The sequence below is a fragment of the Microplitis mediator genome, chromosome 1 (assembly GCF_029852145.1).
Source record: "Microplitis mediator isolate UGA2020A chromosome 1, iyMicMedi2.1, whole genome shotgun sequence".
In the NCBI taxonomy this organism is placed as follows: Eukaryota; Metazoa; Arthropoda; class Insecta; order Hymenoptera; family Braconidae; genus Microplitis; species Microplitis mediator.
Window position 1 is genome coordinate 21,242,064 of NC_079969.1, and position 24,185 is coordinate 21,266,248.

Consider the following 24,185-nt stretch of genomic DNA (forward strand, 5'->3'; position numbering starts at 1 on the left):
CAAAAATTGCGATGACGCGGTTGTTAACATTAATATTAAGAGCTCAAACTTTAACAGTATTTTTTTTCTCGTCATCTCGAACAATATTTTCCATATGATTTTTGGAAAAAAAAAAAATAGTCGATTTTTTTAACCAAGCTTCATATATAAATATTTATAAATATCTTATTTATAATTCTAACTACAAATGATATAAATTACAATTAAATTTATTTTCATTTCCTAGATGAAAATTTATTACAATTCTGGTATATCTTAAAGTTATTTGTTTATTATTAATTATTATAATAAATAATTTTTTTCATGACATTTAATTTAAACTGTGAATATTAAATGCCTATTGATTTAAATTTAGGTGATGGTAATGTGTTAAATCGTGAGTGGTGAAAGTCAGAAAGCTTAGAACATATCTTAATGCATACTGTTTTCGTCGATTACAATCATGAACGTTGAACTTGAAATTTCTCAGCACTTGTATGTCGTGTTAAAATGAAATATATATCTTCTTGTGGTGTGTCTTAGCTATGTCATATAAAATGTGAAGGAGAAACCAGTCGGTTGGGCAGACAGACCCACATTCTCACGCGAAAGCAAACGTGTTTTTTAAATATATTATATATCCATATAGTATAGTAGCATGGGTTCGGTAGTTCCATCAGGTTTCTCTTATTTTAACCGGACATTGATGACACAAATACTGATCAACAGCCATCGAGTTTTTATTCAATCGATTTATCGATTATAATCTTCTAACAACAAATAAGACTTAGTAAAAATAGTTGAGACAAATAATTATTATGGAATTTATATTACTGTCAATATTATTTATATATAAATATATATATTATATATACTTATACTACATGTTGGAATTTTATAATTCTACACGAGCAATTTGAGGACCGGGTTTATGTTTTTTCATTGTTTTTCTTTGCTTTTCCGAACTCGATCCTTTCACTGATGGCCTTCCCTTCTTATTCTGCACGTAAGGATTTGAATAATTTGGCATTCGGGTGATTATATTGAGTTCTTGCAATGCGAGCTCCAATATCGCAGTAGTCGACTGATCCAAAAGATACCGGTTTTTATTGATGAATATTAATGACCACTTCAGTGAATCAAACCAGATTTTTTGCTTCTTCAATATTCGGTGAGTTATCTCTGGTATTTGCAGAACTATATCGCTAAATAATGCTGTGTTTTCTGAGAGAGCAAATAAAGCTGAAATTAAAAAAAAAAGTATTTTAAATAAAAAAATGTTGGAAAATCCAAAAATCCACACCTCAATCACTCATGATAATTATTTATATTTTATTTTTTAAATATAACTTTGATTATATTATTATTTTAATCATTTTTTTACGATGTTAATTATTATTTAACTTTTAACTTATTAATTTTATTTTTTGTTTCATTTTTATAGTTTTTTCTTTCAGTTTGATGTTTATTATTTGAAATTTTTTTTAAATATTCCGCCTTTTTTTCAGAGATGTCGCTTTTTATTTTTTCGATCCCACTATTACACAAGTGCTGCTGCCAGTAGTTGGTGGAGGAAAAAAAAAGAAAAAATAATAATAATAATAATAAATGGCAGCTAAATTTTTAATGAATTACCGTCTGTAAGTTTTTTATTAATTAAAATTAAACAAAAAGAATTTAGATAGTGATTTTCAATAAGGTCCTAGCAACAAAAGACACAAAGCTAATAAAAAAAAATTAGGCCAGTTTATTATATTTTTCGAAAGTTATCGTGTTTCCAAAGATTCATGCGTAACAACTGGCAGCACTGGTTTTTTGAATTAAAATACTTCATTTTAAATCAATGGAATAATTAATCGACTCAACACCGGGTCGAAATTTTTCTTTAATAAATTATCTTTGTACTAGCATATAATTCAACCCATTTTAGAGTAATCAAAAAAGTGTAGAGATGATTTAACGTTAGTGAATTAGTCGAAAAAATAATTTCAATCGTAAGGCACACAGCGATTCCGGGAGTTTCCGTGGCACCGCCAAATCACTGCAAGTTCTTGTAGAACTTAACAAAATAAGACTTTTTTAAAGAATACAATTTTTTTAAATCTCGTTTAATTCTCGAGAAAAATGATATTTTTTCGAAAAATTAAAAAATTTCATAGACTTTAACATCTTCAATTTTTTTTTGAAATTTTTTGCGGAAAGTACATTTAAAGAGGAAAATTTACAAAAAAAAAATGTCTGAATTAGTCCATTTTTTAAGAAGTTACTCTGTTTAGAAAATCTCATAGAATCCTATAGATTCTCATACATTCTTTTAGAGCTTTTATAAGAATGAATGAGTTCTATGAGAAGTGCTATAGTTAAGTCTAGGGCCTTATACATACAGCTATAAGAATCGATCAGATTTTTTACGCAGGGTATTGCTGTTTGAAAAAAAGTCTTATTTCTTCGAGTTCTACAAGAATTCGCGGTCATTTAGCAATGCCACAGAAACCGTATTACCCGCGTTCGTGCTTGAGGTGTGCAAAAGTATTTATTTTAAAAAATATACAAGATTTTTTTATATAACTTATACTATTAACTATTTTATGGTGAAACAAGACAGTTGACAAAAAAATGACATTTTTTATAGACAAATTTACACGATTGAAAAATAATTTCAAACATATTTTTAAGTTGAAAGAAAGAAAAATTATTAGTTGCAGAAATAAAACAAATCATTTTGTAAACTTTTTTAAATTTAATTCCATATGAAATTGAGTTATGAGGATATAAGATCATAAATAAAAAAATCCTAGTTAGCAAATATTTAATCGTTATATTAAATATGTGCAGACCAGCAATTATTAAACTTATAATTCTATATTCTCTGAACTTAATTTTGTATTTATATAACTGGTCTTGATCTTATTAATTATTTAAATTTAATAAAAAGTGAAAATAAATTTATAGTTTTGAATAAAAAAGTAATTAATAAATTTATAATTTACTTACCATCCGTTTTATTTGCGTCTGAAAAAAAGTCATTGTCTAATTCATCTTGAAAGTCTTCGAAAATTTTTCGTTTTTCTGTAATAATTTTTACCATTCGATCAATAATAATAGAAATCATTTCGTACTGTCTTTCATACGTTGGTAAGTTTTTAATATTTTGCAAAGCATGATAATGTTCTCTTCGAAAAGTGATGAATAATGTTTTAACTGATTCATTAATATTAAGGAAATTTCAGATATTACTAAAAAATAAAAAAAAATAAAATTATACTCTAAAAGTACATTAACTTTTTAAAAAAAGTTATTAAAAGGACGTAAAATTCAATTCATTTTCAATCATTATTTAAAAATAAAAAATAAAATGATCATGAATTTTCGGATTATTTTTTCAAAAAATCAATCCGAAAAAAAAAAAAAAAAAAAAAATAACTAAAATATATACAAGTAGAAAATTAAAAAAATTATAGGTGCAATTTTTTTTTTTTTATAATTTATGGTTTTGAAAAAAATCAAAAAATTATTAGACGTCGGCTAACTTCAGTAGGGGAGCATGAGGTCGTCCCGGTCACCTAAGAAATAAAACTTCAAAATTTTTCTAGTTATCTTTATCAGATCATAAAACGGACATTCTCTTATTCTATGGAATCTAGAGAACCAAAGACGCATACTTAAAAATGAAAGTATAAAAGTAAATAGAAATATTTGATAAATTTATAAATCGTAAGTTTCACCGGGGTGTTATACCAATTATAAACTCCTTTCTTCTTGTAAAATATATAAAAAAACCTTATGATAATGTCCTTGATTTTTAGATCAAATGTCGACCAATTTTTTATTTATTAATTATTATTAATAAGTAATTCATTTTTAGTTAGAGTTCATTAATTACTTCTAATTGAATGAGAGTATAAAATTAAATTAAATTCAAAATCTATTATATGAAACTTTTCAAAATTTGGGTGAATTGGGCGACCCGCTGACCGGAACGATCCCATGCTCCTCTATCATAAGTGATGTAGCATATAGCTGACAATTGGCAATTTTTTAAACTTTTTAATAAATAATAAAATGTAAAATTTGGTTACGTAACAAATGATCCAAAGACATATGATCCGCGACAATTGATCCTTGCGACGATTGATCCGTCGATAAAATGCGTGTAACATGAAAAATTACGCCCTTTTTTCACTAATTTTGTGTGCGTGTAACATAAAAAATATACTCATACACAAATTAGTGAAAAAAGGGCGTAATTTTTCATGTTACACGCATTTTATCGACGGATCAATCGTCGCAAGGATCAATTGTCGCGGATTAATTGTCGCGGATCAATTGTCCTCGGATCATCGGTCGTGTCACCGTAAAATTTCATTATTTTAATTAATCAATTTAAATAATGAAATTTATAAACTGTTTCATGTCTGCTACATTCACACTCATCTTCAGTATCATATAAAAAAAGGATACATTGTTGCTCTTTTTCGAATTTCGCGGTCAAATTATTTTCACCGGTGATGGGTGAATTTTCAATATGATTCGTTGTCTCTTGCACGCATGCTCTGTCAATATTAAGCCAAAATAACACACCGCAAATGAATAAATTCATTGTAAATACTGTGAATATTAATTTTTTTAAACTATTTTAATATTTAAGAGGTACAAAATATAAATTTGAATGATAATTTGTATTTATATTTTTTATTATTTAATTTAAAAAATATAAATTTATCTCGTGGCTATACGTTTACCCACATGTTTTTCAACAACGAGCCATATTGTAAACTAGTACCACCTATATTTCCGGTATGTAAACATTATTATCTGTCAAGAAAAAATTAAGTAAATTACACGTAGCTTAGTGACATGTAATATTAAAAATTTTGTATTTACGGTTTTGTTTTTTACCATAAAAGTATACGTCAATAAATATAAAGTACTTGCAATTGCTACAATGACTGAACAAGAATTAATTATTAATTATAATTAATTTTATGTTTATTATTTTACTAACCAACTGCTGTCACTTAAATAAATATCAGTTGACATAAATTTAAATAATATATTTTTTTTAAATACTAAAAAAAATTTTTATTAATTTTCAATATTGCCAGTGGTTGTTATTTTAAAAATAATTAAAAGCTAGAGTTTGAAAATTTTATAAATTTTTACTCTATAATTATATTGGCAATACATTTAATTAGTGATAAATGTTTAAAAAAATAAGAAAGAAATCTATATAATTTGTTATAAAAAATATTTTTAATAAAAATGGATCCGATGTCATCAACAAATGAAATTGGAATGCAAGACACTAAATTGGATGTAAGTTTGATGTAACCTCTTATTTAATAATATGTTTATTTTTAAATTTATTAATCGATTGTTATTACAGATGTATGATGATATATCATATAATATTGATCCTCAAAATGTTGAAGGGGAAATGACTGTAGGAAGTACAAGACAAAAAGCTAATCTTGGAGAACCAGAATTTAATACTTTAGATGAACCTATTAAAGATACTATCGTACGTTTTATTGTTTCTTTAATATATACACTATAAAAAAAGGAAGGAATTAGTTGCCTTCATTGTTTTTGCTGAATGCATCGAATGTCTGAAATGTTTTTCCGTACATTATAAATGCTTACTGCTCAATTGCTTACTAAAATTTATTTTTTACGGTTCTATTGCCTACTCAAAAATATTTCATGATCTTTAATTGATTACTATTTAACTGTGTACCCAAATCAAAGAAATATTTAATTAATGTAGAGAAGCTTTTCATTTATTTGCTGAGAAAATCAAGTGCTGGTTGAGGAGAAATGATTGACGTTCAAGACTGATCATTTGAGAAAAAAAAACAGCTGATCTGAAAAATATCAGAACCACTATAGTCTTCACAATAACAACTGGAAAATTCAGAGTTTTCTATTAGAAATTAGTGGCCTGGTCAGGTCATTTTCTACATCGACTATGAAATTCAGCCCAGTATTTTATGATGGACCGGGCGACTTATACTATTGTGAAGATTGCCGTGGTTCTGATATTTTCCAGATCAGCTGTGTTGTTTTTATCAAGTGATCGGTCGTGAACGTTGATCATTTCTCATCAACAAGTACTTGATTTTCTCAGTAAATAAATGAAAAGCTTATCTACATTAATTAGGTCTTTCTTTGATTTGGGTACACAGTTAAATAGTAATCAATTGAAAATCATGAAACATTTTTAAGTAGGAACAGTGCAATAATTTTTGTATGCAATTAGATTATACATTTTATATTTATGTAGGCAATAGAACTGTAGAGAATAAAGTTTAGTAGGCAACTTAACAGTAAGAAATTGGACAGTAAGCATTTATAATTTACGAAAAAATATTGCAGGCATTTGATACATTCAGCAAAAACAATGAGGGCAACTTATATCTTTCTGTGAAAAATTGGGAGTGAATTCAGAGTGATTACGAATTTTATTTCAATCCGAATTCACTCCGTCACTTGGTGTCCCGGAGTTTTAAAAGAAAATCACTCTGCATACGGAGTACACGAAAAAAACAATATAGTAGTGAATACAGTCTAGATAGCATACAGTACTGTCTGAAATTTTTTTTTTACAGAAAGTACTCAGTACTATCCCAGAGAGTTGCCACTACTATATTGTTTTTTTCCGTATGAAGGGGTTTTTTTATTCAGCGGAGTGATGTGGATTTTATTTAAATCCGCATGCACTCCGATTCGGATTTTTCATATTAAAATAAACTCCTTTTAGGAGTGAATTTCACTCTGAACCGCAATTTTACTATCAAATTACACTTCCTTTCGGAGTGAATTTTACTCCAAGAGGATTAAATGAATAGACAGTCATCTGCTCTGCATTCACTCCAGATTTAATCTGCGTTCACTGCTAATTTTTTACAGTGTAATAATTTTATAATTAAGTATTTTTTATAAATGGATAAATATGCTCAACATATTATTTTTTTTTTTATTTAGCTAAGGGATCTCAGAACAGTTGGTAGTAAATTTTATCACGTTATTTATCCAAAAGAAAAGTCGAGTCTACTTAAAGAATGTATGTAGAATATTTAATAATTTATTATTATTATTAGAAACAGCTTTTATTTTTGTAATGATAATTTTGTTTATTTATTCCAGGGGATCTTTGGGGCCCGTTAGTGTTATGTACATTTATGGCGATGTAAGATTTATTTTTAATAATAAAAATTATTCCATTGATTTATTAAGCATTAATTCTAAGAAAAACGAATGTAACATAATTGTAATTTCATAAAAAATTAATGAATGTTACCAATCATAATATTGATATAATTTTTTTTAGGATATTGCAAGGCTCTGCCGACGGCACAAATTCAAACGATGGTGGACCAGAGTTCGCAGAAGTATTTGTAATTGTATGGATCGGATCAATGATCGTCACATTAAATTCTAAATTATTAGGAGGAAATATGTGAGTTTTAATTATAAAATTTAATAAAAATATATATTACATTTTATTTAATAATATTAATATTTATTACCACAGATCATTTTTCCAAAGTGTTTGTGTCTTGGGTTATTGTTTATTACCAACAACAATAGCTCTGATTGTATGTAAAATTATTCTTCTATTTGAACAAACAACTTATTTATTTATCATACGTTTTATTGTTGTAATTATTGGATTTTGTTGGGCCACTTATGGTAATTATCAATATAAATTTAATTATTCATTTAATAAATAAATTAATTTTATCCAATTGCATAAATATTTAATTTAAAATAAATTTTACAGCCTCGACAGCTTTTCTCGGTGACAGTCAACCACCCAATCGAAAACTTCTTGCAGTTTATCCTATTTTTTTGTTTTACTTTATTATTTCGTGGTTAATCATATCTCATTCCGCATAAATTTAATTCTCAGTCTCTTCCGAGATTAATATATGCACAAATAAATAATTAAATTATCAAATTCAAAGACAAAAATCCAGCATTTAATCTACGAAAAAGGTATTGATTTTTTTTTTATTATTATTAAGCTGAAATAAAACATTCTAATTCATGATATTGGTACTCGAGTGCCAATCATTTGATATTTAAAAGTAACAACGCCATTATTTTTAAGTTAATAGAAAAATTTTACAAGATTAATAATAATAATAATTGATTTAAATGTAAACTTTGATATATTTCATTAACTTTATCATGTGATGTAAATTGTATATAATAATAATAATAATTAATTATAAAAAATACATTTACTTCTTTTTTAGTTATTTGGTACTGTTACAAACTGAAAATTTTTCCAGTTTAAATAAACATTTATTTATTTACGTCAATCGGCTTAAAGTGACGTGGTAAAATATATTTTATTTTTCTTGAGAAAAATGACAAAGAATCTCCAAAGAAATTTATAGAAGTACAGTAATCATAAACCAAATTCGCTATCCTGTTCCTTGGCCCATAGTATAGCTTTTGATGATTGAGTTATACTCAACAACCTGTATGTTACCCGGTGTATTACAGACAAGACCAAATTGTTCCAGTATTTTTGGGGATTCAATTTGGCCATTTATGGTTTTGTATAAAAATATAAGATCAGCAACTTGCCTTCTGTAGGAGAATTTACTGATCTTAAATTTATCATAAATTTATCAAAATCGCGACGGTCGCGGATGACATAGCTATCCTGACCGCACAAAAGGACCCGATTGAAGCTGCTAACTTACTCCAAAGATAGTTAGATGACATCCAAAGATGGATCTTGAAATGGAGAATCAAAGCCAGTGAAACCAAATCACTCCAAATTACATTCGCACTGTGTAGAGGTAACTGCCTTAAAGTCAAACTAAATAACCTGGAGTTGCTAATTGCTGAAAAGGTCAAATACCTAGGACTACATCTCGATAGACGACTAACATGAAAAAAACATTTAACTACAAAAAGAAATGAACTCAGCATCAAATTAAACAGAATGTACTGGCTGATCGGCAGAAAGTCCCTATTGTCCACTGAAAATAAGCTATTGCCATATAAGACCATCTTAAAACCAATTTGGACCTATGACATCCAACTTTGGGGCACCGCAAGCACTAGTGATGTCGAAATTCTTCAGTGATTTCAATCCAAGACTCAGAACCATCATCAACGCACCGTAGTTCGTATTTAACAAAACTCTCGACAAGGATTTACATGTTGTCACAGTCAAAGAGGAAATCTCACGTTACAGCACAAAATACCAAGTCAGATTCCACAAACATCCGAATCCATTGGTGATAGACCTCTTAGAGCCCAGAAGTGAACCCACACGCCTTACCCTAGTGGCAATATTGATCAATTCTGGAGAAAATCTTGAGCAATTCAAGGAGAATACAGCGAAACATTATATCTATTTATACTGTGATTTCAAGATCTTGACTAAGATAGCTACTGGGGTAAGCGTGTCAAGATCCTGGACCTCCCTCAGCGCTTCTAATATTCTATCCGCACGAGAATATTTTGCCATTGGGTAAAGCTCTAATCTCCACGAATTACTCTTTCATCTCAATTATTTATTGTCAATAGACAGATTGTAGTTACGCGTTTAATGAATAAAAAAAAAAAAAAAAAGAAAATTGATCATACACTTCTTCGACTTTCATCTTTTATCAGGCAGGTAGCAGCGCCTAAAAGTACAGGAAATAGTACAGGTGAAAGCACCCAAAAATAAGAGGTCAACTAATTTAAAATTAATTGTGAGGCTTATTTGATAACAATGGAAAGCAAAAGCAACCTGATAGATTCGGATTCAACAGAGTTGGGGAGACCGTGTATGGTTGTCTCACGGGTTGGTTGTCACAACGGTTATTTGTGGCCATCGGTTCATCAATCGGCATCGAAAAATCGCGAAGGCATCACCTCCTTTTCGATGTCGATTTTTCGACGCCGATCAATGTTCGTATTTCGTTCGATAAGTTGTCTGTTATGACCGCTGTGACAACCAACCCGTGACACAACTATACCCGATCTCTCCTGCTAGTCTCACTGAGTCCTCAACCTACACTGAAAGATTAGAACCCGAGTGGTTACTGTTCTGCACCAGACTCAGTACGGTTCTAGAAAAAAATGAAAGAAAATTGAGTATGCAGCATCCGAATGGTTACGGTGTGGAACCATAACTATTCGTGTGAAATACATTAGTCAGTAGTGTGCTCGAAAATCTTCGGCTAAGAATTCTTAAGAAGTTACTCATTCGTGTGCTGAACACAAGTCATTCATGTACAGCACCAGATTAGTTACTGTTCTTGGATTGTGGTGCAGCGCTACACTGGTTACTATTCAGAATCTAACTGAGTCTGGTGCAGAACAGTAACCACTCGGGTTCTAATCTTTCCATGTAACTGATTTTCTTTTCACATTGCATTAATTGTACATCAACAATTAATACAGGGTTGCTTCTCAGGTTCCTTATGAAAACGTCGAGGCAGTTTAATTCTCATTTACGTGGATACATTGTTTTGTCTACCAAGAGACTGCGTCGACTTCCAAAAATGCTTATCAGTGATATTTCAGTTTAAATGAATCAGAAACAATAAATTAAAAATAATAATTAAATAAATTATATTTATTTAATTTATAAATTTTACCGAAACGTAACCGTATAAATATTTGGAAACAAATAAATAAAAGGATACAATATATTTGTATGATTTAATCATAAAAAAAATGATGCTCAAATTGTTTGAAAAGTATTTTAGTGTCAACGTGATTAGGATACGCATAAAGTGATTTTTGAACTGCAAGGTATGCAGTTTGTAAGTCACCAACCTGAAAAATATGTTTTTATTAATCATTAAATAACTACTATAAATTATAAATTAAAAATAATTAATTTTACATCGTGTGCTAAAAAAGCGCTATTGAAATGAGGTTCATGCATATAATCAACAATACTAGCAGCCGCGTGAAAATAAGTTCGTGCTGCAGTTAAATTTCCCTTCTTAATTTCAAGTACTCCTAAATTGTTGTAAGAACTTGCATGTCTATTATCTATGGATACCGCTAATCTAAGACATTCTTCAGCTAAAGTATAATCCCCTCTTACCTGAAAATATTTTTTAATTAATTAATATATTCATTTTTATTTTTAAATTCAAAATAAATTACTTACAATAGCAATATGAGAAATGTTGTACCAAATATCAGCAGCATTTTCATTAGTGGCAAGACTCAAAGCTCTTTCAAAACATGATATTGTATGATCCCATTGTTGTGCGTAGAAACAACATAAACCAAGATTATTAAGTAATTCTGCATTGTATACTCCCATTTGAAGTAATCTCCTAAAAATTTTTACCAATATTTTAATCCCTAAAGATCATATGAGTTCGAAAAGACTCCTTACAGTTTTCAACTTAAAATGTTCATATCTAATTCTTATTTTCAACTCTAAATATCTCAATAGCTATTCAGTTTTGGAAAAAAGTATGATACTTTTTTTATAGAGAATTTAAAGCGCTACAAAAAATAGTTCGTGCAGTTTTTCAAAAAACCCAATATTTTCAAAGATATTTGGAAAAAACGAATTAAACTTTTCTCTTAATTTTTGAATTTCTGATGAAAAATTATGAACTTGAATTATATAAATAAACATATTTTATGGAGTTAAATTTTTTCTTCAATTCTATGTCAAAGTATATTTATTCCCTAATAATTTGCCATAAAATTTAGCTAAAAATATTAGTAATGAATAAAGTTATAGTTATTTTTATGTAAAAATGTTACTCGAAATTTTTGTAATAACAATTTTTTTATAACTCAAAATTAAAATTTCTAATAAAAATCAATATTAGCTTTAAGAAATATATCGATTAAATTTCCAATAAAAAAATTGATTGGTTCGATCTCTACAGCTGATCAAAGACTCTGGGGTCTTATAGGACCTTTGTGACCGTTGCGATTCGGAAAATGTGACTATTAAAGATTTAAAAAAATAAATATAAGTAGCCGGTAATTAATGATATTTTTACCGATAATATCGTAGTCCCAATTCTGGTTGGTCATTATAAAAATGATGCATTCCTATACTTGCGATAGCTTCACTATTAGCAGCATCTTCCTGTGCTACCATTTTATAATATTTAACTGACATTGTTGTACTATTTAGTCCTTCAAAAACTCTAGCCATTTCTGTGAGGATCGTTACCTTCAATATTATAAAATAAAAATATTTCATTTTTTTTTATAACTCACTGTAGAGAAGAAATATTATTTGCGGCCACTGCTCCATTTTTGGACATTTATTACTTTATTTTAATTGATAAAAGAGCATAAAAAAACTTGTATTGTAATAGTGTAATAAAAGTATCTTTGAACACATTTTAAAAATAAATTGAAATTACGTGTTTTACAAATTATTTTGTTTAAATTTTTCAAGTGTCCAAAACTGGTCCTGAAGTGGCTAAAAACGGTACCCTTGTAAAAAATATTCGATCTAAAATGTGTAAATATAGTCGTGAACTTCTAAATTTGAGACAATTTTAAATTTTGATTCGATCATTTTTGAAACTTTAGAAATATTCAAGAGTAAAAGTAATTTTAAACTGAAAAATTTTGAGAAAATTATCCAATTGTGAAATATTGCTGGTTTTAAGAACGTGAAAAAAAACTTTAAAACCAATTATGAACGTTTTTTGTGTTTTTGTAAGAATTTTTCAAAAATGAGATCTAGAGATTGAAAATTTTTCTACTTTTGAATTTTTTCAGTTCCAAAAATTATCAACTTAAACTTCAGAATTATCTCAAATTTAGAAATTCACTGTTATGAATTTTTTTGGAATCAATTTTTTTACATGGGTTCCTCTACCCTAAATTGCAGTAAAAAATTATTTAAAATATACTAACATCATTAGGAAAATATTCAAGGCCTCGTTTACATAAATCTAATGCAGCTAGAGGTTGATCTAGTCTTATAAATACTCTAATTAATCTTAAAATTATGTCTATGTTTTTGTGCTCTTTTAAGGCTGATTTAAATTGTTCTTCTGCGTCTCTAACAAGCCCAAGAGTATAATAACATTTACCTAGTTGTACTTTCCACCACCAATCTTTGAAATTAGATGCTTGAATTGCCTGTACTGCTAAATCTAGTGCCTATAATTTATTAAAATAAGTATTATTAAGTCTAAGAATAGAAAATACCATTAAAAATTATAAATTTCTCGATTTAAGAATTATCTCAAACAATTATTTTAATTAATTAGAGATTTTACTTGAAAAAATAAATTTCTTATCAGATAAATATAATTACAATATGACGATTTTGTGTAAATAAAATTTTTAAATCAAGAATATTTATTTTTTTTCATTTAATGTTTTTTTCTATTTTTCTTTTCTTTATATTTTGCACTGAGAAAAAAAGTAAATTTTTTGAACCAATAACTTTTTTTATTTTTACTAAAATTACTTGAGTCAATTAATAATCTGTTGAGTTCTCTTTTCTGAGATAATTTCCCTTCATAGTAATAAGTACTTCTTGTATCAAGTGATAACTGTAATGTGAATTATTAACAAAATAATTTATCGGCGTAAGGATATCGACTGTTCAAAATTTTTTTTTTTTTTTTTTTTTTTAGTGTAAGGTAAGAGAGCCAGTACCCGATCACTCACGTATTTTTATATCTATATTTACTAAATTTTACAAATACATGGAGTATTGAATACTAGTTCTCTGACCGAGTATTAAGTATTTTACCTTACACAGAAAAAAAAGTTATCTTGAGTCAAGAAAATATTTTAGAAGACAAACATTTTTGGGAATCAAGTCAAAATTTTCTTGAGCCATAAAAGGATTTGTCTTGGTCAATGGAGATTTCTACTTTATTTGAGAAAATGGAGGTTTTTTCAAAAAATTTTCTTGAATCAAATATATTTACTTTTAGTCCAGAATTTTTTTTCCTGAGTAGTAATAATTAATTAAATAGACTAACATTTCTTGCATCATGTTCATGGTAAAAAATATATTCAAAAAGAGGTTTTGCAATTCCACTTTTACTTGCATATTTCGATATATTTAATCGTGAAATTTGAATAAATGGTCCATCAGGCTCTGATAGCATTGATGCTGTTCCAAGTCTTACTGCCCGTCCTGATGAAGTAGTTATAGGTCTTGCAGTCATTGCCGTACGAGGTGTTCTTAAAGCTTGTTCTACTGTCTGAGCATTAGCAGATTGTGTCATAGGTCTTATTGAACCAGTGACAGGTCTTCCTATTTTTTTTTAATTCAATTTATAATTTATAAAATTAATAATAAAAAAAAAAATTCAATTACCTGATTGAGTTTTAGGACGAACACCTTGACCTGTCATAGCAGTACCTGGATTTTTTAACGACGTACCAGGTCTAGGCATTGAAGCTATCGTGTAATTATCTAATAAACTTTCAGCGATACCTTCTTCTTCACCTTCAATGTCATCCACATACAATTGTAATGTTAATGCTCGCATTTTTAATACCCAAACAGCCTTTATAAATTAGTAGAATTCATATATTTTATTGTATATATAAAATTGTGGGTAGAAAAATAGATAGAATAATATTTTTTAAATATCAACTCAACTTTACCTGATCTAATGGTTTTTTTCTGAGTAAATTAGTACATATTGATGCACATTCTTCATATTTTCGACGATTAAATAAACTTATCGCATTAAACAGTTCCATTTTTGTTTTTAAATTTTATTTTTAATAATATTTGTAATTTTTTCTAGTATCTGAATGAATACACCTGTTTCATACCTGCTGTGATAATTTCATATAGTAAAATATCGATTATTTTTAGTACACTTGTAGCGCTCAATAAATAAGACGCCGCAACAATAATTTGTTTTTAAAATACACGAATATACAATAATTAAAATATGTTTGTATAGAAAAAAATTTGTAAAAGTAAAATTTAAATACATAATTTTTTCCACTTTTTTCTCAGCTTTATTTTATTGTTTTGTATAAAATGAAAAAATAAAAATTTTGAATCATTAAACAGTTGGAATTCAAAAATTTTTTTCATATAAGGGGCGGGCGAGCAAAATGTACCACCCCAAAAATTTGGTAAATTTTTTTTTTCAAAATTATTTAGAACCGTCATTTACAATTTTAATGATTTTTGTACAATTTTGGATGTTCAAAATTTTTTTTCAAAGTTTTTCTTTAAATAGATTTTTTTTTAGGAATTATTCAGTTGACTCGATGTATTGTTGGCCACAAAAATGAAAACGTTTGAATTTTCTAGTTTTTGTACGGACTTTGAAATTTTGTAGACTCATCACTAGTGAGTAATCGTATAGAAGAAAAGCTTCAGAAAAATTTTTGTATTTTTTCTTCAAAAAAGTAATTAATTATGGTCACAGTTGCCATAATTATGAAATGCGAATTTAGCAACTTCTCAAGTTTTAAAAATGATTGATTTCATACGATTAATGACAGATAGTTAGCAAATAAATTTTTTTTTAAAATGGAGGAAAAAATAAAAAATAATGATTCCCTTATTATAAAATTATCCAATTCGAGGTTTATTTTTTAAATTTAAATATTAGTATTGAATTTAAACTTTATTTTATATTATTTTTCTTCCATATTAGCATAGAAAAAAAATTAGAAGACTTTTTAACCAAAAAATCAGTATATGAACAATTTAATGAAGAAAATTTACAAAAATTATACAATGAATTTTCGGTAAGTTATTTTTCGACGTAATTTAAAAATTATTTATTTAAGTTCTAATATTTTACATCATTTGTTTACCAGGCAAATAAAGCTGGAGGAATTTGTGAGAACGAATTGCTTGAAATTTTCGAAAAAATTTTATCAATTAAAATTCCTAAAGAGGAATTTAATGTATTATTTAAAAAAATAGATTCTTCGCGGGACGATAGTATAACGTGGGATGAATTTTTGTCTCATTTGTTGTTAGAATTTCGGTTGAAAGGAACTGCGACATTAAAAACACAACCTCTAGAACTGCCACTACTAGATTCACCAAAATTGATTAAAAGTCGGCATCCTTATGCTATTTGTAAAGTAATATTATATCCAGACATTTCAATTCAAGACAAATCATTAAGGATGAGCTCATGTAAATATTTAACTGCCAGTAAAGACGGTACTATAAATTATTGGTCTGCCGATTTTACTCATCAACGTCAAGTCAAAGCTATTAATCGTAAGTTAATTTTCTTAACAACATGGAGAAAATTTAATTACTCTAAACATGAATTTGTGAAAATAAGTTAAAATGAACTAATTCTAAGTGCAAGCCGAACCACTAATTTCAAAAAGTGGTTCGATCAGAATTAGTGAACTATTACCATCAAGTTTTTGAGAATTACGATGTTGATAATAGTTATAATTAGTTAAGATAATAAAAGTTATAATTTTTTATTATCATCAATAGTTGTAGATTTTACCATATAGTTGGTAGATATTACAATTCAGATTGTTTGTCTAATAATTAATATGATGATAACTTCAACTATAAAATTATCTCTCTGAACAGATAAATATAAAAAACAAATTTTCTTATCTTCTTTATTAATTATTATTTTAGCTTCTTTAAGAGTATCACGCACAATGATAATAGACATGATCGCAATGCCGGATGTAAAAATGATTTGTGTATCTTCAGCAGAACGTGAACTGCGATTTTATGATATTGCAATTAATAAATTTGAGTTAAGAATGAGAGTAAGTAGAAAAATAATTTTTTTTTAATTTTTAATGTAATCATTTTTTTATGTTTATTTTAGATACACAGTTTTAAAGATGCTGTTGTATGTATGAGTTATTTTTTTAATGAACATTTAAAAGACGATTCATGTATAATATTAGGAGACACAAGTGGTTCAATTTTTGTAATTACATTTAATCCAGTGGATAGAGGTCCTTTTAAACAACAACCTGACTGTGATGTTTTTGAAATTCATTACGAGGATGCTCTTAAAGTATGTTTATTAGAGTTTGAGCATAGACACTCGAGTCCTAATTTTCTATAAATTTTCTATTTCATTTTCTCGGCAGACGGATTTTTTCGAAAGTGAAAGCTGGTATGCCCACTTTTCGGATTCAGAAATGTAAATATTGTGATTTCGAAGGGAAATTAACAATATTAGTTAAAGAAAAAAAATTTTTTTTTCGGGCATGCACAGCCACGCGAGTCCTAATTTTTTATTCATTTTCTCGGTAAGCGATTTTTTTCGAAAGTGAAGTCTGGGATGCTCTCTTTCGGCATCCGGAAATTTTAGTAAAAAAAATTTTTATTTTTCGGGCATAGACATGCGAACCAAGTATCCGATTTACTACAATCCTTTACTATTTATTATTATTCATTTAACATAAAAATGGAATATTGTTTTGTTAAATGAAAGAAAAATATTAATAAATTATTGAACAAAAAAAAAAAGCCTAATAATTAGGAAATATAAATAATTATTTGTTATTTTTAGAATAATACTGATGGTTTAAAAATGACAGTATTCAATGCCATTCATAATAACTGGGTGTCTCAAGTAAATTATTACAAAAGTTATCAAGCTTTTATTTCGTGCTCAAAATGTTCAGAAACATCTTTATTTTTTTGCGATATCACAGGAACTAAAATGCAATATAGTTTTAATGTTCCTTTGGGAATATCATGTTTTGCTTTTCATGAAGGTTTACTTATTATAACTTATTGTTTTTAATAAATATACATATAAACAGCATAATTTTACGTACAGGAAAAGAATTATTGCTAACTGGTGGCCCTGATTGTTTAGTACGAGCTTGGAATCCTTTTGTAGCGATAAAAGCTAATGCTATTTTTCAAGGTCATCAAACACCAATATGTGCTATCATAATACACGATAGTGCAGAAAAAGCTTACACATTATCTAAAGATAGATGTATCAAAGTCTGGGACATTGAATCTCAAATATGTATTCAAGTAAAATATATTTTTATTTAATTTAAAATCAATTTTTCATTGTGTAAACAACTCTTGTTTTAATTAGACGTACAATCGATTGCCCGGTGAACTCAGTGAACATACTATGATGTCAGTTGTTTATAATTCTGTTACACATCAACTGATAATAGCAAGTATGATGATAGCGGTGGTAATTTGCGAAAAAATACTTGATAAAACTAAATCTGATGGTGAAAGTCACACTAAAAAAATCACTTGTGTTATTTATAATCCATTATTCGAAGTGGTTTGTCCTTAATCTAATTTCAATTAATTAGTTTATTTTTAGTAATAGTATATATTACACACCAAGAGAAGAAAATAGGACATTCCAACCCGCGTGTGTAATTGGAAAATACGTGGATTGGGTCTTCCTCTTCCTGATTAAAAATATTTATTGAAAAGTATTGAAAAAGATGAGAATTGAATCCTTTTGAATACTTTCTATACCCAAAGGTTTTCACTTGGACATAAAATTAATACTTTTCAATCCCAAAATAATATAAGAATTTCTAAACTTCCGAGGATTGGAAAAGATTCAAATGAATTGATATTTTTAATCTTTCTGAATACTTTTCAATACTAAAAAAGTTTCGAATTTTAGAGTCACGTGTGAGATTGAAAAGAATTCAAATGAATTGAAGTTTTTGAATCTTCCTGAATCCTTCTCAATACCAAAATAATTTCATATTGGAAGATATTGAAATGATGAAAGATTGAATTCTTTTTAATACTTTTGAATTCCATTCTAAGAATTAGAAAGTATTCAAATGATCGAAATTTTAATTCCATTCAATACTTTCCAAAACCTCCGTGGGATTGAAAAGAATTGAAATAATTTTCAATCTTTTTCAATGAATATTTTTAATCAGGGCTACGTGGTGTGTATACGATTTTCCCCAGACCACCACCTGAAAAATTAAATTTTTACCTTTTTTTGCGGGAAAAATGGCGCATGCGCTAATTTTTATAATTTGTTTTCTCATAAATGAAAAGAACGACTTTCTTCCCTCTAAACAGGGCAGGAATGTAAACTTTCAGGTGCAGATCTGGTGAAAAGTTGTATACACACCACGGAAGAAGGTAGAAGACGACCCGATCCGCGTGTTTGCCAATTACACACGAGGGTTAAAATGTCCTATTGAAATTTCTTCCCTTGATGTGTACTATACGATTTAATTTATTTAAAATATTATTTAAAATTAATTAGATAATAACAACTGGAGTTGATTCTTATATAATTATGTGGGATCCTTGGTGTGGACGTTGTATATATGTGATCAGAGATGCTCATACTGAAATGTATTTAGGAAAATTAAAACAACTTCCAATTACTGCAGCAACATTTGATCCTTGCAACCAATTATTAGTTACTGGTGCGATAGATGGTTCTTTGAAAGTTTGGAGTTTTAGCTCTGGCACTTGTGTAAAGACGATGACGATAGAACGAAAATGGTAATTCCAAGTTTTTAAATAATGATTACATTTTGAAAAAATCTTGAGTAAACATGGATTTTTTTTCAATCTAAATCCACTTAATCGCTCGGAATCCCGGAGTTTAAAAAAAATCACTCTGCAAACGAAATAAATAAGGAGTTTTTTTCAGCGGAATGATTTCGTAGTGATGTGGATTTTATTTCAATCCGCATTTAGTACGCATTCATTCCGAAAATTTTTTACACTGTATTGTTTTTATTAATTATTTATCATCTATTCGATTAATTATAGTAAAATTACAGCGATAATTTGGTTGAAAAATCGAATTCTTTGTACTGGACAAAATCTCAGATACATTACAGAGTTTGCAGATACTGAAACGGGAATTTATCGAAAAATTTGGAAAAAACAACATACTGATGGTATATTATGTGCTGCTGTAAAACTTCCTCAAACTCTTGTTACTAGTTCTGCAAATGGTGAACTTATTTTGTGGTACTTGGAGTCTGGTCAGCCATACAAAGTATATCACCTTTTTAATCCAGTTAAAGGGTAATTTGAAATATTATATTCACTTTATAGTAAACTATCGCAGGCTTGCTGCAATTTTACGGTAAATTATCGTTATTTTGCCGCAAAATACCGTAATTCTTTCGAATACTGTAAATCACGGGAAATTATCGTAATTTACCCTAGTTCGGATCCGCCAGGAGATTAAAGTATAAATTTTTTTATTGAAAAATATTGAAATGATTAAAATTAATAATTTAATTAGATATCGATGCATGAATTATAAAGAAAATCCATGTGAGCTATTATACAAAACAAGTGAAAATAAAAAAACAACAAAAGAAAATTCAAAAATAGTCGGTCTTGCTATTTTATTTCTTACTACAAGACCAATAACACCCAACATCGGAAGTCTGTTAGTATCTTTAAATTCTGGACTAATTCAAGTATGGAGTCATCATCCGGCTGGTGGATTACTCGGAGTTTTTACAGCGATTCATACTGATAAAGATTATTGTCTTAGTTTATCTTCTGATCCTGAAAATAATTTTTTAATAACAGGTGGAATACAGATACTCGAAATGTATGATAATCTTCTGTTATAAAATAACCAATTTCTCAATAGGACATTCCGTGGGATATATCAAAGTTTGGTTAATGAAGAATTATCAAATTCAATCATCTTTGAAAATAAATATGGCCAAATTGAAATTGGAATTTTGTTTTCTATGGAAAGATCATATTATAGGTCGTGCAAAAAGAGCGATTCGTAATCAAAAATTACCAATGCTCTTATCTTCTTTTCGAGGTCATACGATGCCTATAAATTCTGTTCAATTTATACCAAATGCTAGACTAATTGCAAGGTAATTATTTTAGACGCCATACTCTTGTATGAAATAAATATTTCGATTGAAATTACATGGGGAGAAATTTATGGTAACAATTGTAATATACTATAGGAATGGTTTCTATATTGTAAGGTAACTAGTTTTTTTAAATATCAATTATCCATACGGAACCCACACAAATTATAATAACCATTCTTATCTATATGGGTTTTATTGGTTTACGATATCAGAATATTTCCTATAAAATTATATAGTAATAATTTCTATGTTATTATGGTAATCGTTCCTACACGGAGAGACATTTATGGTAATAATCATAATATATTACGGGAACGCGGTTCCCATAGCGCATTATGGTAACCGGTTTTTTTTAAATGTTGATTATAATAGGAATAAAGGCACCCATACATATTATGGTAATTAATTCTATAAATATGGGTATAATTGCTACATGATATCGGAATAGTTCCTATGGAATTATGGTAAAATTATGGTAGAATTATAGTTAAACTTTGTCATTATGGTAATTGTTCCTGTAATACGCACAGTTGAAAATTTTGTGTTCTTGTGTATAAAAATTCAATGGTTAAATATTATGGGTCAATTATTTGACACAATCAAGTGTAAATTTAACTAAAGTTGAATGCGTTATCTGATCTCGACAAGTTTAAAACCTGTATTATTGTTTGACACAAGTATAATGTGTTAAATTAACACAAATTTTTCGACTGTGTAGTATGGTAACCATTCCCATAATATTATGGTAATAATTTCCATACATTATGGGAATGATTACCATAATATATGGTAACGTTTACCATAATAGTATGAGAACTATTACCATAATATTATGGGAATGGTTACCATAATGTTCAGGTTTTATTCCCATATGCACTTAGGAACTGTTTCAATGTTGATATCAGATTTATTACTATGTGACTATGGGAACTATTCCCATGAATATGATAATCATTAACATAATTCAATTACCATACGATAAAGGAACTATTACAATAATTATAGGAAGTGTCCCCATAGTTATGAAAACTTTTTCTAAAAATTATGGGCGATATCCCATAATTCCAAGTAATTATTACTATATTGTTATAGACGTATATTTCATAAACGTACTAGGAACTGTTACCATAATTTTCTATCTTTTTACAGAAAAAAGTTTGTCAAAACTATATGAATCTTTTAGTGTAATATTTACTAAAAAATAATTTAACTGTTAGATGAATTTATTCTTATGGTTAAATAATAATATTACATCATTAAGAAAATAATAATAATAAACTTTCTATAAGTGGGAGTTCCGATCGTACAGTTAGATTGTGGACATTTGGCGGTCAATATATCGCTACTTTAGGAACATTTAAGGAATGGGAAACAATCTTACCTAATATTCCAGCTGCTAAATATTATGAAGACAATAAAATTCCACCGGATATTAGCAAAATTGGTTCATCAACTACGCTGAAGGTGAGTTGTTTTTGTTTATCGCCGTAGTTTAAGAAAATTTTAACAATTAATATTACTTTTTTACTCTTAGGTTCTTAGAGGTGGATCTATTTGGGTGAAACTTAAAAAACTACACGAAGCTAAACAACTCGGCGAGCTAACTGACGATGAAAAAAATTTATTGTATGGCAAAAGATTAGATAAATCAGTTCTTGAATTTAATACTTGCACTACTCGAAAAATTTAGCAAGATATATACAATATTCAATAACTCTTTCTGTTACACTGTAAAAAAGTCGGGAGTGAATTCGGATTGGTTTCGGAATTTAATTAAGTCCGAATTCACTCCGTAGGCTCGGAGTTTCGGAGTTTTTAAAAAAATCCCCTTCGGAATGATCTGGATTTATTTGAATCTGCATTCACTCAGATTCGGAGTTTCAACATCAAAATAAACTTCTCTTCGGAGTGAATTTCATTCCAAGGGGATTAAATAAATAAACAGTCATTCGCTCCGTATTTACTCCGAATTCAATCCACGTTCGCTCCGCAAATTTTTTGCAGTGTATGTAAGTTTTATTTTATTATTTATTCCATAAACTATTTATCGTTTTATACCGTTACTTATACTTTTGGTACCAGCTCACACTCATTTGAAAATTTATAACCCGGAGACATTGGATATTAATAGTGATTTAATTAATTAAAATTGATAATCGCAAAAAAAAAAGAATCAATGTGAAATATTTAATAATATTTGGGTAGTTTGCCATAAAATGTAAATTCTTTTATCAATGATTTTATCAAATTTTAATTAGATAGCAAGATGAGCTCATTTTTACAAAATGTTATCTTTCTAACTCGTTTATTAAATGATCTAGTTATGGTTATTAAAAAAATTTTCATTTTTTTTTTAACTCTACAACATCCCACTCACTCGGTGTTCTTAGTGATTGCCGTGTTTTTTTTCTGTAATAAAAATTATGTTCCATGCAATATGTGAGAAATTGCGAACGTGTACTTGGCTCGACTTTTTACAGAAAATCTATTTTTTGTAAGATTTATATATTTATCCCAAGACGCTCAATTTCTGTGAAGATATTTTGTGAGTTTAAATATTAATTAATTATTACAATCGTTACTTTATTGTTTTTTCGTTCTGGTTATCATCATCTCTGTTAAAATATACATTATATTTATAATAATGTCTGAATCCAGTTCACTGTTTCGATGATTTTTGATTTTTATGGTACACAAAATGTAAGTTATGTATTGGCTCGATAATAAATGTATACATTTAAGCATCTTCATCTGCATTTTTGACTATTTTGAATATGGGCTCGTAGGTAGTTTCTTGTTTGTTTTCATCAATATCGAACGTCAATGTCATAACTCTTGATTTATTATCTAAAATGAAAATAATAAAATAACTCTTTATGATGAATACAAAAACAAACTGTGAGAAACAATGATTTAGTCAAGTAGAATGTATCACACAAAAAATTTTATAACCGACTGGTTATTGTCCGGCATAGAACTAATCGTGTAACTGGAGTATGAGCGGTTCATGTGCTCGTAATAACAGTTTGTATGCGAAAAAAGTGATCAATAATGTGCAAGCACACACTAAATACGGGCATCATCAGCAGTTTTGTGCTGATAGCACTCATTCGTGTGAACACACAAACAACTATTGTGATGCATCGTTCTCATTATTTTTTATTACACATGTATTATTATTGTATTTTACAATATAGTTATTATGATTTGGCACAACAACCAATCGTGTGTAGCATACGATTGACTATTGGACAAAACTGCAAACATTTATGTGTGCATAATACATGAATGAGTTGTGTTTTATAAGCCAACGGCTCGAGGAGTCAACTTCTAGTCTGAAATTGTCTTGCTTCATTCCTTGTCTCACAATATACAGTCCAAGCCCGTTATAAGCAACTTTTCCTATCGCGTTTTTCGTAACGACT

At 28.2% G+C, this 24,185-nt stretch overlaps 4 protein-coding genes across 5 annotated transcripts; 2 read left to right on the forward strand and 2 right to left on the reverse strand.

Annotated features, from left to right (window-relative positions):
- Positions 1-246: 246 nt before the first annotated feature.
- On the reverse strand, positions 247-4,744 carry LOC130678426 (coiled-coil domain-containing protein 134-like). 2 transcript variants are annotated; one of them, XM_057485616.1, is made up of 4 exons: positions 4,441-4,744; positions 2,974-3,180; positions 855-1,221; positions 247-749 (listed from the first exon to the last, which is right to left on the reverse strand). In XM_057485616.1, the coding sequence occupies exons 1-3, from the start codon at positions 4,577-4,579 to the stop codon at positions 875-877; spliced, it is 693 nt and encodes a 230-aa protein (XP_057341599.1). In that variant the 5' UTR covers positions 4,580-4,744; the 3' UTR covers positions 247-749; positions 855-874. The 2 variants fall into 2 exon arrangements, with proteins under 2 accessions (XP_057341599.1, XP_057341589.1); XM_057485606.1 differs by having other exon boundaries at positions 248-1,221.
- A 41-nt stretch (positions 4,745-4,785) lies between these two features.
- On the forward strand, positions 4,786-8,222 carry LOC130678419 (protein YIPF6). Its single transcript, XM_057485595.1, has 7 exons — positions 4,786-5,295; positions 5,366-5,500; positions 6,964-7,042; positions 7,126-7,168; positions 7,310-7,438; positions 7,514-7,671; positions 7,763-8,222. The coding sequence occupies exons 1-7, from the start codon at positions 5,242-5,244 to the stop codon at positions 7,876-7,878; spliced, it is 714 nt and encodes a 237-aa protein (XP_057341578.1). The 5' UTR covers positions 4,786-5,241; the 3' UTR covers positions 7,879-8,222.
- Positions 8,223-9,291: 1,069 nt separating this feature from the next.
- On the reverse strand, positions 9,292-14,763 carry LOC130678404 (tetratricopeptide repeat protein 8). Its single transcript, XM_057485571.1, has 9 exons — positions 14,569-14,763; positions 14,276-14,468; positions 13,935-14,212; positions 12,850-13,098; positions 11,976-12,151; positions 11,117-11,288; positions 10,844-11,050; positions 10,641-10,773; positions 9,292-9,306 (listed from the first exon to the last, which is right to left on the reverse strand). The coding sequence occupies exons 1-8, from the start codon at positions 14,665-14,667 to the stop codon at positions 10,657-10,659; spliced, it is 1,491 nt and encodes a 496-aa protein (XP_057341554.1). The 5' UTR covers positions 14,668-14,763; the 3' UTR covers positions 9,292-9,306; positions 10,641-10,656.
- A 443-nt stretch (positions 14,764-15,206) lies between these two features.
- Positions 15,207-23,500, forward strand: LOC130678396 (WD repeat-containing protein on Y chromosome). The gene is made up of 14 exons (XM_057485559.1): positions 15,207-15,513; positions 15,585-15,678; positions 15,751-16,165; positions 16,550-16,686; positions 16,749-16,943; positions 17,445-17,652; positions 17,718-17,923; positions 17,991-18,191; positions 19,155-19,399; positions 19,673-19,933; positions 20,157-20,452; positions 20,517-20,757; positions 22,050-22,224; positions 22,295-23,500. The coding sequence occupies exons 1-14, from the start codon at positions 15,458-15,460 to the stop codon at positions 22,448-22,450; spliced, it is 2,886 nt and encodes a 961-aa protein (XP_057341542.1). The 5' UTR covers positions 15,207-15,457; the 3' UTR covers positions 22,451-23,500.
- The last annotated feature ends 685 nt before the right edge of the window (positions 23,501-24,185 follow it).